We start from the raw sequence: 18,035 nt of genomic DNA on the forward strand, positions 1-18,035 counted from the left end.
GTAATGGGTATAAGCTTTCATATGCATTTAAAACATTAGTACTTGTTTCACAACTGAAATCTCTTTTATATGCTCTCTCTAGCCACAGGGTGGTTACACATTTGTCCCCACTTTCCTTTCCTCTGGTAAACTCTATTCTTATTGCAGATGGCAAATCATCTGACTTTTGTCCTGGAAACTACCTCCCCTTCCCAACTCATTGAGCTTCTTCTGCTCTTATTTCCTGGTGCCTGTCATTCATTACATTTATTTCTGATATATGCTGTAACTGAACTTGGCCATAGTAGGCATGATAATGCCTTCCTTCCACCTGGACTCAAAGTACCAGGAGGCCAAGAGTTGGCTCTACCAACTTTTTCCATTTTATCCCCAGAGCTTAGCAGAATTCCTGGCAGCTACTAGTAAGAACTCAAAAATGTCTAAGGAGCAGACAAGTGATGAGAATGGAAATCCCTGAAAAATACCACATCACATATAAAACCATAAATATGGGTGTTGAATGCAAGAGAGTTGTCCTACTCTTCATTTTGGAGATAATGTTGGGGGCAATGTGAATGTGGGATTGGAAGAGGTTATTGGAAGCAGGGAGATGAGTTAGAAAGCCCTGGTCTCAACTGAGATGATAAGTGTGTGGATTGAACTGGGACAAAGAAGAGAGGATAGGTCTCTTGTGAATCTGGCACACCTCCCTTCAGGTTCAGAGGGTCTTTGATGTGTTTTCCAGGTTGACCGCCAGCCTCAGTTTATTCAAGGCTACCGAGTAATGTATCGTCAGACTTCAGGCCTACAAGCCACCTCCTCATGGCAGAATTTAGATGCCAAAGTCCCAACTGAACGAAGTGCTGTCTTAGTCAATCTGAAAAAAGGAGTCACTTATGAAATTAAAGTCCGACCGTATTTTAATGAGTTCCAAGGAATGGATAGTGAATCTAAAACAGTCCGTACTACTGAAGAAGGTGAGTATCCCAATTTGTAATGTAAACCAAACTTATTCTATGAATAAACCAATTTCTATTACAGTTCTAGTTTAGTATATTCCTTAGAAAACTAGACAGAGAACATTTAAAGATATATAGGCTGGGGTTGTAGCTCAGTGGTAGAGCACTTGCCTAGCATGTGTGAGGCACTGGGTTCAATCCTCAGCACCACATATAAATAAATAAAATAAAGGTCCATTGACAACTAAAAAGTTATTAAAAAATAGAAAAATATATAGCAGGCACTGTCATTTTTCTCTTTGTATTAGAAGAATTGTACAGAATCTGACCAAAAATGATATAAAAATTTAAATAGATTCTGAATTTAAATTCTTCTTAAACATTTGCCCCAAGTTTTATATGTTTCTGTGACATTGAATTTGATTGTAACATATTTCCATATATTTATGTGGGTGCAGTTCATTAGGGACAGGCTGTAGAAAATACAAGATCACAGGTTATTCACAGTGACTACTCCTTTTTTAATGTAGTAGAATGGGATATTTTCTTTTCTCAGCCATTTTCTACTGTGGGCATTGCCAGTCTGAAACATAAGTTCTGATTTGGAAGGTCACTTTCATGTTTGTAATACGTTTCTTCTTAGGAAAGTTCTTTCCTTCTCTCTAGTTTTGAAAAATTTTTACCTACAGATACTTTAAAGTCATTCTATGATGGACCTAAGATTGATATAGGTTTCAACTAGTCCATTTATAAAGTCTCCTTCAGTAAGCCAGAGGCTTATAATGAATATTGCTATTAAAATAAAAATGTGGGATGACAAAACAAATCTCCCCTTTTATTTTTATATTAATTTTATGTGCACCAATCCTAATAAAAACCTTTTGTCTAAATGTACTTCATACAAAAAGATATTTTAAAAAAGGCTTTAAGAAAATGTATATCGTTTGCATATACTGACAGGTATGTCTAACCAAAGAAATTTTATAAAACATAAATTTTATATAATATAATACACTGCAAAAATAAAATGTTCACATTAGTTTACAGTGTGATCCACAGGCATGGGCAGAAACCCTTATTTTTAAAGGCACGATTGGTTCACTTTTAGGATATGAAAAGAAAATACAAGATTGATAAAAATTGGTGATATTTTCTCCAGCATTAAATTTTACCATATCTTGCAAGCGTAGTACTAATGAGCAGGGTGGATAACTCCAATACAGAAGATCACGTTGGAATCCTCCCTCCAAAAGTCAGTTTCACTGCAGTTAGCCTTTTTCTCTGGCCTAGACATTTGTCACCATTCAGTGTACATTCATCTCTGATTTCTGTGGCCTTGTGAAGGTAACAAATGGAACTCAGCTGGGCTATGTCTGGGAATGATGAGCAGCGATTTGGGTTCTTTCACATCTGTACAAAGAAGCTGAGTACCAGAATAATTGACCTGTCAGGAAGCAGGCCTGGTGTTCTCGCCAAGCCAGCAGCAAGGAGAATGAAAAGCCAGTTTCAAAAGTGTTATTTTTCAGTGCAGTCTACTTAATAACTACAAGGCTGGTAGAAAAGTGGTCAGATTGATGTCATCATACCCCATTTTACAGCAATATTGTCACATAGAGGAATAGGAAAAGAGCAATATTGTATTATCACATGTCTGTGTACATCCTATATCTCAATGTAAATATGATCATTCCTCAATGAAATTTATGTCCTGACAAGTTTGCCAAACATGGGAAAAACCTTATCAATGGGTCTTTAAAATATCTTTTAGATACGATTTTTAAGGGACTAAATTGCAGAATATAAAAGCATTGATGATTTTATATTAAAAATCCTTTAATGTCATGAAATTATTTGTTTTCTAATTATCAAGGAATTTTTATGTAGAATCCTTATTATGCTTTCTCTACATTTGGTTTAAATTCAGAGATTCACTGAAAATAAATGAGTTTTTTTTTTTTTTTGCAAAATTAATATTTCTTAACTCTCAGATGCACTGTATGGAATATGCTTAGTCTAAATTCAGGAAAACCTTCTCGCTTCCCATTTCTCAGCACAGTGGTAATTAGTTATAGGAGAAACTATAAAGGAAGAGAATTATTGTTGGAAATCAAAATCTGACTATTTCACATTTGACCCAACATGAACCTGTTTTCATATTTATCATCATAGTCCCCTGCCCATCCATATAAAATCAGTTTTAAATCTTAAATTACGGGTCAGTTTATGAGAGTCAATTATTGTTCCCAGTGTGAAAGGATTGTTTTTCTTTGTTGGTGAAATTTATATCTGTGTTTCTGTTTTTATTTACTAAACACAGTTGAAAACAATATTTTTAAAAAGACTGTCAATAATGCCACTATTCAGAAATAACACCTGATAAAATTTTGAGATATATACTCTCAAAATAATTTCGGTTGGAAGCTATGGTTTTATTTTTCAGAAACATGGTCTATTAGAATTGAAATGATCAAATTCTAAAAACAGATGTACCTGGTTCAAATCCTGACTTACCATTTAACTTTTTTTTCTTCTTCTTTTTTTTTTTTTTTTTTTTTGGTGAGGGAGTTCCAGGAATTTAACTCAGGGCACTCAACCACTAAGTCATATCCCCAGCCTTGCTTTGTATTTTACTTAGAAACTGGATCTCACTGAGTTGCTTAGTGCCTGGCTTTTGCTGGGCCTAGCTTTGAACTTTTGATCCCCTTGCCTCAGACTCCCAAGCTGCTGCGATTACTGGCGTGTGCCACCATGCCTGGCTTCATTTGACTGGGATAAATTTCTTACAGTAGATCATTTCCTTTTCTGTGAAATTAAGAGTTACTTCTACCCACTGAGGTTATGGTGATAATGAAAATTGACATTTTGGTGCTGGGCATATAAAAACCACTCATTAGCATGTTAGCTGTTAAATTTATTATTTAGTGCATGTTTCCCCACCTGTTGTATTTACTTTAATTTTTTTCATTGAGTTTAATGACTTAATTCTCAAAAAAAAAATTGTCACTGTTAAATGCTATATACAGATTTAGAACTACTGGAAGCCAGAATGTCATTGGTCTTGCCTTTCTATTCATATTTTGTAAGTAGTACTAATGTACACTGAGACTCAAAAGTCTGCCTTTATTCTAATTACTCCCTCTGCAGCCCCAAGTGCCCCTCCACAATCTGTCACTGTGCTGACAGTCGGAAGCCACAATAGCACAAGCATTAGTGTTTCCTGGGATCCTCCTCCTCCAGATCACCAGAATGGAATAATCCAAGAGTACAAGGTAGGGCCTGCATGGAGGGTTTATGGATAGTTTTTTGGAGAAAGTTCAGTGTCATATGAGAAAGAGACAGCTCTAAATATTATCTTATTCATTTAAAATGTGAAGTGATTATACCTTTGTATGACAGGTAAGGAAACAAATGCATCGGGAATCACAACTTAACTTTAAGATTATAGACACACAACTGAGTTGAGCAAAAAACCTACAACAGAGGAATGTTTTTCTATATGGTATGATTCAGGAACCAAGGATTTAAAGGGATAGGGATAGATGTAGATAGTAAAGACGTCATCCCAGAAATTGACTGCATGATTATTATTAAATTCTGTGTAAGGGACTTAGGGCAGCTGTTTAAAACTGGTTCTCAAGAAATGGAGAGAGATTTTGGATTTAGAGGGGATAAGGTAGGGATACAAGATGGCAACACCAACTTGTACTCTATATTCTGCTTTTATTTATTTATTACGATTTTAAAAGATATTTCCCTTGGGGCAGGGGGAAGGTGACCATTAAAACAACAAATTAAAAAATAAAAAAAAAACTTAAAAAAAGTTTTGTCTCTTTTATTGATTGGTAAACTTGTTGCTATTTAGAAAGCTTATCTGTTGTTTTATCCTCATCCTTAATGTTTAAGACACAGGCCATGTCTAAGGACTCAAAATAAAATTTTGCCTAATTGATATGATTAAACCATGGGTGAGTGTAAAACTTCTCACTAAACTTTGTAAAATTTCAAAACTATGTTGCTATTAGGAAATATTTCTAGAATTCTGAAAACAACTTATGCAATAAAAATAATGTAATAAAGAACAATTCACTTTACTTCAGAAATCCATAGTTGGTATGTGAAATAAAGTTGAAATAGTTCACTCAAAAGATTGCTGATTGAATTTTATCTCTAAAAATATCCTATATTTTAAATAGAACTGTATTAAATTGAAGGTCAACTTGGAAGCACATGAATGGACTAAAGCATAAGGTTTTATTTTAAAATGATTACCATCACATTATCAGCAAACATTTTAAAGAAGTATAAGAATAAATGTCTTCATAATAGCATAATTTTGTATATTCTCAAGTTTTAAAATAGTAGAACATTGTTTTCACACTAGATAATTAATCACTATGGTGTATATATGTGTGTGTGCATGTCTATGATTTAATTTGGTGAGGAATTTGCTTTAGTACCACCTAGGTCTGAATACCCTAAATTTACTTTCAATTAAATTTTGATAAATTTATTTACAATATGATGAATGTTTTTCATAAATTATAAAATTTTCCACTCATAATAAATCTGTCATATTTTGTTACCAAATTGTATACATAGATGAGGGATAAATATTCTTTTGTTAGGGACACAGATGTCAAATATAAATATGGAACAGGATGCACAAGAATTATTTTGCTAAAAAAATTTAGGGACTTACCTGTTTCAGAAACAAACCTTATGTATTCCTACACGTTCATCTATATGTAGATTATGAAGTATAATATGAATTAAAATAAAGATATTCAGCAGAATTATTTTACAAGCATTTTTCAATTACAGTTTTTCATATCCCTAAAGAAAATATGCTCTAAAGTATGATTTCTTCTTGGAGTAAAAACCTAGGTGCTTTAACATCAGTGTCTACAGTCTTATAACCACTTTATTTTCGTGTGTGTGTGTGTGTGTGTGTGGATATGTATTCATCAATATAAAGATTTATTAGTGTCAATGTAAATATTGGCTTTAATCTCATTTTAGTCAATACCTATAACTTAGGTCAATTAATCTTACTAACTACTTCTGTGTAAGTTAATATTTTCTTAAATGAAATATAAATTACTTAGATGTACACCTATATGCCTTAGACATTATAATTCATAACCATCATATTTTAAATAAGTTAAATGCACAATAAATTTTGATAAATTAAGTGGAAAAAAGTATGTGTTTTTATGTGTACCAAAATGCTATTTCCAACTAAAGACCATTTTCTAGATAGGTGTTAAAGGAATCATTGTTACAGATTATTTTTCAGAATTCCTTGATGATATATATACATATAGTTGAATGTGGGATAGTTGTATTTTCTTTTATTGTTCTTCCTTTAATTCACACATATACATAAAATGCAGGAGTTGGACTTTGGGAAATGTCATTCACAAACATTTCTGTGAGACCAGAAAATAGATTGGTCACAATTAAAAAATATTTAATCAATTATAGTTATTTAGTTACCACAAATGGGATTCTCATATTTGTGTGTTTTCACTTTCCCTTTGTGTAGATCTGGTGTCTGGGAAATGAAACACGATTCCATATCAACAAAACTGTGGACGCAGCCATTCGGTCTGTAATAATTGGTGGATTATTCCCAGGTATTCAATACCGGGTAGAGGTGGCGGCTAGTACCAGCGCCGGGGTTGGAGTAAAAAGTGAACCACAGCCAATAATAATCGGTGAGTATCAATGTAGGTGCTAAGTACTTCAGCATTAGTCAACTGACAACAAGGTAGATTGGTTTCAATCTACATCTTAACCTTGGATATGATATGAACATACCATATGGGCAAATGACTGAGTAGGATTTCCTACAAAAGTGATATAAGGTCTTGTGCTCTTAAGACGCCCACCATCCTCTTGAATCTATAATCCTTATAAGTTTAAAAGCTGAAAGGTGTTTGAAAATTATTTTTAATCACTAGCTTCATTTGTAATTTTGGTGTCACTGAAATATTAAGTAACTGAAAGGAGTGCATCGTGTCTCAAATCTACATGCTTCTTAGCCAGAAAAAAGTCAAAAATTAACCAGAACCAAGCCAAAGAAACTTAGTAATCCAAATATACTATCCCAAAGAAATTCGTGTTAAATCTATTTCCATCATTGCATGGAACTCTTCTCTATCAACATAGATTATATTTGTCTGCTCTTGAAGTGTATATAAATGGGATCATGCAGAATATGATATGTTATGTCTGGTTTCTTTCACGAAGCTTGAGTTTTTTGATGATTCAACCGTGTATGTATTATGCAATTCACATGTTTTACTGCTGAGCAGGATTCAGTTCTATGAATAAGCTGTATTTTGTTTATCTGCTTTTCTCTTGGGAGAATGAACATTTTTCTGTAAGCCTTTACAAGGACACATATTTTCATTTCCTTTGGAGAAACACCTAGGAGAGGAATTTGTGGGTAATAGGGCTTTATAGTTTTGACTTTATAAGGAACTACTAAACAGTTTCCACAATTTCAAATTTTAAAATTTAATACTCCCAGCAGCAAGGAAAAGGACTGTCAGTTTCTCTGCATTATCACCAACATCTGATGTTGTCAGCCATTGAAAATTTAGCATTCAAGTGTATGTAAAACAGTAACATCCTTGTGATTTTACCTTGAATTTTCTTTAATGATTAATGATCTCAAGCAACTTTATATGTGCTTCCTAGCTGTTCGCATATTTTGTGTTGTAATTTTGCCAGGTCTTTGCCTCTCTAAACTTGGATTGTTTCTTGCTACTCCTTGGGGAGAGTTGTTTTTAAATTCTAGAGATAGATAGATAAATAGATAGATAGACAGACACACACAAACATATATCTCACATTTTCTCCTAATCCATGACTTCATATTTATTTTCTTAATGTATTTTGATGAACAAAAGTCTTAAATTTTAATGAAGTACAACTTATATTTTTTTCATATTTATTTTTCCTAAGAAATTGTGTTCTACTTCTAGATATTGACGACATTATCTCATACTTCTTCTAGAGGTCTTATAATTTTAGCGTTCATACATAGGTCTGTAATTCAATTTAAGGTAATTACATGTGGTTCAAGGATTAATGTTTATGTATGCATATCAAATTGTATAGGCACACTGAAAAGACTTGTTTTCCTCCAGTTAACCACATACACATGGATCCATTCCTGGGTTCCTTATGTTTATAATGTTTATATGGCAATTATACTGTCTTGATTACTGTATCTTATAGTAACTCTTGAAACAAGGTAATGTGAATACTGCCCATTATCTTCTGCAGAATTGTTTTGGCTGATAATAGGTCTTCTACCTTTCCATATACTTTTCAAATTAATGTCAATTTCTACAGCATGTTGAAAGTGTGATTGAAGTGCAATGAATCTATCCATCAAAATTGGGTAAACATTTTACTCATGATGTTTTCTGTTCAGGACATGATATACTTCTTCATTATAGACATCTTCAATACTATTTCAGAATATTTTGTAGTTTTCTATGTATGGATGAGCTTATATGTTTTGTTAAAATATTTTGTGTGTACTTAAAGATTTTTTTACTATGATAAATGGATTTTTGAAATTTCCTTTTGTTTTACATTATACATACAGTAAATTTTTATATTGCCATTCTATCTTGTGGCCTTACTAACATCTCTTGTTCATTTTAGTAGTTGTGAAATGCCTTTTTTGGGTTTATTAAAATGACCATATTTTTTTGGGGGGGGGGTTGGTTTATTTTGTTTGGAGGTGGGCAGTGGTTGTTGACATGGTCAATTCTAATGAATGGTTTTCAAAAGTAAATCAACTTTGCATTCCTGGGATAAATTCCACTTGGTCAGGATGGTCCTCTATATGGATGTTTCTGGATGTTATTTACTGACATTTTGTAAAGAATCTTGCACTTATAATTAATAGATAGCATTTTTTTCTTCTACGATCTTTGTCAAGTTTTAGAATCAGAGTATCTGGCTTTATAAAATGGGTAGGAAGTATTTCTTCCTCCTCTTTATTCCTCAGGAATTTTTGGAGAGTTTTTTCATTATCTCTTCCATTAATATTTGCTAAAAATCACTGATGATATCCATTCCTAGAAGTTTAATTTTGATTGTTTTAAATTCAATGAATTTAGCATTTTTAAAAATTTTTTTTTGTATTGGCTGTGGTAAGTAGATTTTTGGTTTTGGCCCAAAAATGAACTTGTCTAATTCATCTAAGTTATTGAATTTATTAGCATGTGATTGGTTGTATTTCCTTATGATCTTTGTCATGTCTGCAGAATATGTCGTAATTATGTTAGCTTTTCTTCATTGTGACAAATACCTGAGAAAATAAACTTAGAGAAGGAAAGATTTATTTTGACTCATGGTTTCAGGGGTTTCTGTCCAAGATCAGCCACTCCATTGCTTTGGGCCTGACTTGATCATGGCAAAATGGGCATGTCAGAGCAAAGTTACTCATGTTGGCCCAAAAGCAGAGAAAGAGGAAGGGGCTACAGATGGAATATAGTCTCCAAAGTCATGTCCTATGGAAGCATTCCTTACAACTAGGCTGTATATCTCAAATACATTTTCTCCTAATCTATGAATTTTCTTAATTTGAAAAGTATATGGAAAAGTAGAAGGCCTATTATCAGCCAAAACAATTTCAACCTCCTCCCTAGAATGTCATCAAATTATTAATTTACCAAGAAGATCAGAGCCTTATGATCTAATCGCTTCCCCAAAACCTCACTTCTGAACATTACTGCATTAGGGACCAACACATGAGCCTTTGGGAGACATTCCTGATCCAAAACATAACAGTAGCATCTTTCTTTTCTTCATAAATACTAGGAATTTGTGTGTACTTTTCTGCCTATTTTTGTACCCCTTTGTGACTGCCTCTCTCTCTCTCCTCTCTCTCTCCCCCCACACACAGTTATTACTATTAGTCTTTTTAAAATATACTTTTTTGTTGTTGATAGACATTTTAGTTAACTAATTAATCAACTTATTCTTTTATTTATGTATTTATTTATTTACATGCAGTGCCTCCCACATGCTAAGCAAATGCTCTACCACTAAGCTACAACTCTAGACCTTATTCAATCTTCATAATGATTTAGGAATTTTAATGATATTTTAAAATTACAAACATTTGACTTTTTCGGTTTTGTTTTCTAATTAATTGTTTTTTTGCTATTTTATCTACTTTTATTTTGCTTCTTAAGACCAATAATTATTTAATTTTGGGGACATTTTTTGGTTTTCTGATATGAATATTTTAAAGTTTTACTTTATTTTGAAACACTTCTTCAGCTAAATATTACCAATTTTGATATACTGTTTCCATTTATTATGGAGTATAAAATTTTTCATTTTTTTATATATTTTTGTTCTTTTACTGAGGTAATTTGGAAATACATTGTATAATATACAAATTTTGGGGGAATTTTCCAGATATATTTTTGTTCACTGACTTCTAATGTAATTGCTTTAAGGACAGAGAATGTACTTTGTGTGAATTTAATTTTTTAAATATAGAGTAATTTTATGGCCCAACACTTAATCTTGTATGTACTCGTATTTCATAAATGTAAAGTAAACTTGGTAGTGTTTTACAAGTCATTAATGACTTTCTTTCTTACTTTTTTTTCTTTGAAATACAAAGAAAGGGTCTGGAAATCTATTATAATTATGGATTTATGCATTATTTTTCTGCCTACAATTTTGTTTCATGTCTTTGTTCCTTTGTTTAAATGATCACATTTTAAGAATGTTAGCTTCTAAATGAACTTATACTTTAGCATTATAAGATTTCCCTCTTCAGTCCTAGCCCCCAAACTTGCTTTGTCTGATACTAATATAGCCATATTTATATAGTCAGTGTAGTCTCTTTCAAGTATTTGCAATATTTGTCTATTTTCCAGTCATTTTTGTTAACCTCTCTTTCATTGCATGAAATGTGCACTTCTGTTATTTAATTTACATACTAACAGGTCTTATTATTTATATATTCTGATTATTTTTGCCTATTAATCATGGTGTTCAGATTATCATTAGTGTATTTATTGACACGTTGGAATTTAAAATTATCAACTTGCTATGTTTTATCTGTGTTACTTTCTGCATTCTTTGTACAAAGTGAGGAACTTTCAGTTTTATATTTTATCTCCACTAATGGATTTTTAAATATGTTTCTATATTTGTTTTTTGTTGTTGTTATTGTTGTTGTTTTTAGTGCTGATCAAACCCAGGGCCTTTATGCATGCAAGGCAAGCACTCTACCAACTGAGCTATAGCCTCAGCCCCTTCTATATTTGTAATGGCTTCTCTAAGATTTCCTACAAGGATCTGAAGTAAAATTTCATTTCTTTCTCTCATTCTATTTAATTAGCCATACCATTTATTTCTAAATTTGTAATAATTATCAGTGTGTAAATTATAGTGCATTATTGTTTTTTTTTTCTGTAAGGACACAACCATCTTTCAAATAAATTTAAAATAAGAAAATAAATTTGGTTACTCCTATGCACCTGATACTCTGCTCCATAAGTTTAACCCCTGAGTTTTCCCAGTGCCTCCTTGCCGTCAGTTCATGAATGATCTCAGTCATGTTTGGGTGACCTATACTGCATCACATGTTCAAAACTCTCTCTATTTGGAAATCTATGAAATAGTAAAGATCCCCTGTTTCATTCCTTTATCTCAGGGATCATAATAACATTCTTTTTCTTATGTATTTAATCTGGTCTTGTTTGTGATGTTTGCACATGTCCCATGCCTGCTATTTCTTCCTGGAGTTATTCACTTAATATATTTTTCTGATATCCAATTTTTAATTCTTTTCTTTTATATTTGTCATTTCCCTCTGATATATTCTATAGATTCATTCATTATGACTTTATTAATATTTTAAATCTATAACCATATTATAACAATTGCTTTAAAACCCATTTCTCCTGATTTCAATGTCTGTGTTGTATCAAGGTATATTTTTATTGAGTACTTTTTCTTTTTAACCTTGGAGTATATTTTTCTAGTTTGTTATTATTGTTTGCTTATTTTTGCATGTCTGGTAATATTTATTCTATATTGATTATTGCTGATGACATTATAAAAATTGTATCATCTGTTAAAGTATGTTAATTTTGTTCTAGAATACAGTCTAGGTAAATACCTAGAATTTTTCTTTTTTTTTTTTTATTATGTCAGTATGGAATTGTTTATGTGTTCCCCTTATTCTTAGAGCAAAATCTTGGTTTGATATTTACTTTGAAGGCATGGCCCTCCTAGGATTTCAATGAAAAGTGTAATATATTTATCTGATCTCCCTAACTTGATGAAATTTAAACTTCAATCACTAAGTTATTTTTAATAGCTATCAGATGAAACCTCTCTTCAGTCTTTCATCTTTCTAGTTTTTGATTTTCATGAGATCCTTGCAATCTTATTCCTACATGCATAATTCAGGATTCACCCTAAGATTTTGGGGGAGGATCATTTGGAGATTTGGGAATTCACTCTCCACTGCTTTCTTTTGCTCATAGTTTTCCCCTTAATTTTCAGTAAGTATTGCAGTCCTGAACTCTACCTTCTGGCTCATCATACCATTAAGAATGTGACTTTTGAGACTGGGCTCTGGCTTCCCTATATTGCATGAGCTAAGTATATCTATAAGGTGGAGGGGGCTTATCAATACATATTTCCTCTAATAGAGCTTTTTTTTTTTTATTTCAAGAGTCAAATCTCTTTCAATTAGCTCTGTTCTTATTGCTTGGCAGGGCCATTGATTTTTTAAAAAGTATTTAAAATATTTTTCCCAGAATTTATATATTTTCAAAATATCTGTCATGCATTTGTATAAGCCAGTTAGCTTTTAGATTCCATGACCAAAATACCTGACAGGAACAACTTTGAGGAGGGAAAGTTTATTTTGGACTCATGGTTTCAGAGATTTAGTTCATGGTTGTCCAACTGCATTGCTCTGGGCCTGAAGTGAGGCAGATAATTATGGCAGAAGGGCCTACTAGAGGGAAAGTTTCATCTCATGGCAGGAAGGAAGCAGAGAGCAAAAGAGAGGAGAAAAAAGCATGGAGAGATATAGTCCAGGCCACGCCCACAGTGTCCTATTTTCTCCAGCCCTGCCCCACCTGCCTACAGTTAATACAGTAGTCTGTTCAATTTATTAATCTATCAAGTGCATTAATCCACTGATGAGGGTACAGCTTGCATAATCTAATCATTTCACCTTCTGAGCACTCTTGCATTGCCTGTCACATGAGATCTTTGGGAGAACTTTTAAGATCCAAACCATAACACCAATCCCATTATTCTCGGTTTATTTTTTGGAGTGGCATATAGAGGCTATATCGCTAGTGACTAGATAATTATTTTACTGAAAAGTATTTAATATGTATATATTTAAACTCAGTCATAATGTTAAAACATTTAGATTACCTGAGTTTTCTCTGTTTTATACATTAATAACATTGAAGAGAGAAAGTTAAAGTATTACCTTTTCTTTAAATTGCCTTCCCTTTCTTAATTAGTTGTACAAACTGAATTAATTTCTTAACCGGAGGGAAACCTACAATCTTACCCTTCTGAGATTTTCTAAAATAAATTGGAATAAGAAAGAAATACAGGTATACCCAAAAGGATTTAACTGATACATATATACACATATAATAATATATATGTATATAATAATATATAATATATATATATATACACACACATACATACATATTTATTTCTCTTACAGTATTTAGAAATATGCCATTAATTGTTTCCCTAAAAACTATATATGAAGCATGTTTAAATGCAATAGTTCACTGTGAGTGCCCCTAGATAAGTAAGAAACTTATTTTTTTGTGTCTCTCTACTATATATATATATATATATATATATATATATATATATATATTATATATATATATGCTTAATATATATATAGTCTTTTAGTAACATAAATTAATAAAGTCAATTTATGTATGTGTGTATATATATATATATATATATATATATGTGTGTGTGTATATAATGGATTTATTCAATATAATTATTATAACTTGAAGATAAGTAAGATTACCAAACAACTATATTTGCATTTCATGTTTTATTTTTATATACTTTAGAAATAAGTATATTTCTTAAGGAAGGGAATTTTTATCTTTTCCTCGTGACTGTTTGATTCCCAATACATTGGAGTGCTTTGACTCTTGAAGGCAAGGAAAAAATAACAAATATAAGATATAACCAATCCCATGTCATGACAATCAAAGTTATATGCTGAACAGTTTTATAGTAACATAAACTAATAAAGTGAATTTAGATTATTTTAAATCAAAAAGTTTTCATTAGCTTTTCAATCATTTACAATAGACAGTGTCTCCAAATGAATAATGAGTATTTTTAAAAATTTTTTAGAGTACCATAGAAAGATTCAGATTTTCCTATGAAATTAAAAATACCTAGTAAATTATTTTACTATCTTCTCTTCCGATAATTAGAATATGTTGTGACTGAGGGGTAATGATAGAAGGTAGAATTATAGTAATTGAGGAGATGCATGTGCACACACACATACATACACAAGCAGAGTTCAGCCCCCAAAAGTCTATTTGTCTGAAGAGATTTATTTCTTTTTAATATCTACTGTTGTAGTGAGAAACCTCCTAATTGTTTCTTTAATTATCACTCCATATCTACCTTCACATCTTGTCTGATAACATTATCTACACAACTGTTATTCCTAGTTGAATAGTGATGGCTAATCTCCTTTCTGTTTCAATTTATGCTCTCCTTATTGCTAATTCAGTACTGGAAACAGCATTGAAGTGACTCAAGCTCTCTTTCATTTCCCCTTTGCTTTAATTAAATTGCATATTGTCATTTGATGTAATTTCTGGTTCCTCATTTTACATTTGTCCTATGCCAGACTAAATGTACTGTTTTATCTCTTCCCTCTCAGTTTTCTTCATTTCAAAAGATGCCATAAGGAGACCATTAATTAAAATATTGAAAAATATAATGTATGACCTAATGCAAGCTTAAAATCAGTGTTATTCTTTTTCTACAGTTTTCCATGGGAAAGTGACTTTATATGAAAGTGTCCATAAGCCCATATCATTCGTAAAACTTACAGGCACAAAAATGCAACACCATTTGTTCACATACATAACTATCAAACAATATGTCATGTAAAAATTTTACATTGATTTACAGTTTTCGGGAGTCTTGATTAGTAATATATCTATTGTCTCTCTAATCATTTGGCCTTTTCATGCTTACATTACATAGTTGGTAATAATATGTGGAACAGCTGCAAACTTTCACAGTAATAGGTACAATCGAATCTGATGTGTCTAATTAATTTTTAGTCCAACAAATTAGTTTTGTTCTTCATTACTCTCCAATGGGAGGGAGACATTATATTTCATTATATTTTTTGTCTGCAGGAACAATGGAGCGTTACAGGTCACACACGGATGTCTGTGCTCTAATTAGTCCAACTGATAACATTATTTCAAAAATGCAAGGAACATTAAAAAATAGTAACACACCTTGGCAAAATAAGTATTGTACCATACTAAATAATATTCTGTTGACTCTTTATAAAAATGAAGGGAAATTTTTCTTTTCTTTTTGCACTAGAAGGTATTTATTTTCTTTTAGGTAACTGTTAATAGTTAAGAAAATCAACAAATCTAGTACTGAAAATGCAAACTATTTTAAGTAAAGTTTTGGTTGTGTTTATATGTATGATTATGGGTAAACTTATTGGAGGAAAAAGTAGACTTACTACCTAAGTGAGTCTGGTTTTAAAACTGGAAATTAATACAAAATAACTTTTGGGTATGAAATATAAGTATGTATAAGGAAATATAAGCAGCTTAACAATAAGCCTTCATTTTGATTGTATTCACAAAATAAAAGGTCTTTATACCCTTACTTATAGTCTAGTGTAAGACAGGTCATCAGAATGGAAAATAGGGTTTCAGGGTCCCATATAGTGTTCCAGGAACCTTGTATCCCTCCAAACTTAGCCCTATTATCTCTTAGAGATTCAGCATCCTCCAATAGACCTTTTGTCTCTGTCTAACATGGAAGGAAACATAAAGAGTGTCAAGTATTGTTACAGAAAGTAATGGGTTAGGGCCCAAGGTGTTGTGCATCATTTGTGCCTACACACTATTACTTAACATTCAGTCACTTTGTTGTACTCAACTCCATGTGAGTCTGGGAGATATAAGTTAATTTTCTGCCCCAGGAGAAAGGAGGAAGAGTGTGGTAAACTAGTCATTTACGGTTTGACTTATATTTCATTCCCCAAAGTTATTTGTACTAAAAGTAGTAAATCTACTTTTTCAAATCTAGATAATTAATGATGCCATGAATTTAACAGAAATGCTCTTAAAGTAAAACTCTTACCATTATGTGAGTCATAATTTTCAGTGAAAAAGATACTGTGCATCTATTAACCTCTTTATATCTATCATCTCCTTGAATCTTCCCCAAATGAATGAAGTAGACAATGTTGTTGCCAACTAACTCAAACAGTGACTTAAGATTAGTTATCTTACAAAAGTTCATTGCTTACCTAGCTAGTTAAGTGACAGAGATGGTACGCCAATCCAGGACTTCAAGGACCATGCTCTTTATAATAGTTACATTGCCATAAGGTAATGACAGTCCTACACATTCTTTTCATATAATACACTGAAATGTGCCATATATTTTGCTTGCAATTCAGTTTTTGAAGGTCTTTGATTACTCACTAGATGTGATATTTACTTTACAAATCACTTAATTCCCAAGGTCTGAATTTCTTTGTTAAATAAGTATCTGAATGTTCACTCTCTCATGATGTTTTGATTCCATGAGTTTAAAACTTATTAAAAATATAGATTGAAATTTTCTTAATTTTTTTGAGAGATCTAAATTTTCAAAACATGACCACCTCCAGAATAATCTTTGTCTAGATTTACATGTATGTTTTAGTTATGAAGATCTTAAAATTATTTTAAAGATGGTTCTCATATTTGATATTCAATCATATTGTTAAATTAGTCAAATACATGAGATTTACCTTTTCATTAGGTTTTAATTATACATGCTGATCTCTACAAAAAGACATTTTTATGATTATAATGATTTTATATAGCAGTTTTTCTTTGAGAAAGTTAAAGCATAGTTGTACAAAAGGAAAGGGTAACATGAAATTATATAGTTTTGTGTATCAGGAATATTTGAATATAAACAGATCCATGGCCAAAAATCAATTGGTAAATACCTGTGTTAAATGCTGTAGTTGCTTCCTTTTCTGAGAACTATTTTTAAAAATATTTTGCTTAACTCAAGAAAAATTACTATTGTTTAAGTTCCCAGTACTTGTGTGAGTCCTTATTTATAAGGATATAGATCAAGAAGTGGTTCAGAATTTTAGCAAACCAAAAGAAAAAAAAAGAGAGAGAGCAATATTCTTAGTCATGCTTTAAGGACATGTAAGGACATGTCTCAATTCTTCTTTTTAAACATGCAACATATGAATGTTGATGATTGTCACAATTGCAGGACAGAACACATACTGCTTGAGCTTACAGGGATTTTCTGTGCCTTTGATGCACCCCATATGTAGACTGCATTTATTTTTGTCTTCATATTTACTAACACTGTTGTTTCTTCTATAGGAGGAAGGAATGAAGTTGTCATTACTGAAAACAATAACAGCATAACTGAACAAATCACTGATGTTGTGAAGCAACCGGCTTTTATAGCTGGTATTGGTGGTGCCTGCTGGGTAATTTTGATGGGCTTTAGCATCTGGTTGTATTGGCGAAGAAAGAAGAGAAAGGGCCTCAGTAATTATGCTGGTAAGAGACTATTTACAGTTAAGAAAACCTCTTATCTTTAGGAATGTAATGAAAAGAAAGAAAAAAAAGTATATGAAAGAACAAATGAATGATTTGGGCTTGTTTTAAAATCCTGCTCTGTAAAATGCAATGATAAACAACCTACTTTCACATACTACTCTTGACCATGTAACTTTATGACTTTAGGCAATCTTTTTGCTTGTATCTCCAGTGAAGCGTAACGAGA

The 18,035-nt window shown here is 31.9% G+C and overlaps 1 protein-coding gene across 1 annotated transcript in view; it reads left to right on the forward strand.

Moving 5' to 3' along the window:
* The window catches only part of Robo2 (roundabout guidance receptor 2), a 550,514-nt gene that overhangs the window by 477,255 nt on the left and 55,224 nt on the right, over positions 1–18,035 (forward strand). The window contains exons 16-19 of the mRNA XM_027929088.2: positions 725–956; positions 4,083–4,207; positions 6,484–6,655; positions 17,627–17,809. Of these exons, the coding sequence (XP_027784889.2) occupies positions 725–956; positions 4,083–4,207; positions 6,484–6,655; positions 17,627–17,809 (712 nt within the window). The remainder of the gene's footprint in view (positions 1–724; positions 957–4,082; positions 4,208–6,483; positions 6,656–17,626; positions 17,810–18,035) is intronic.

This window comes from Marmota flaviventris, chromosome 8, assembly GCF_047511675.1.
Source record: "Marmota flaviventris isolate mMarFla1 chromosome 8, mMarFla1.hap1, whole genome shotgun sequence".
NCBI lineage: Eukaryota > Metazoa > Chordata > Mammalia > Rodentia > Sciuridae > Marmota > Marmota flaviventris.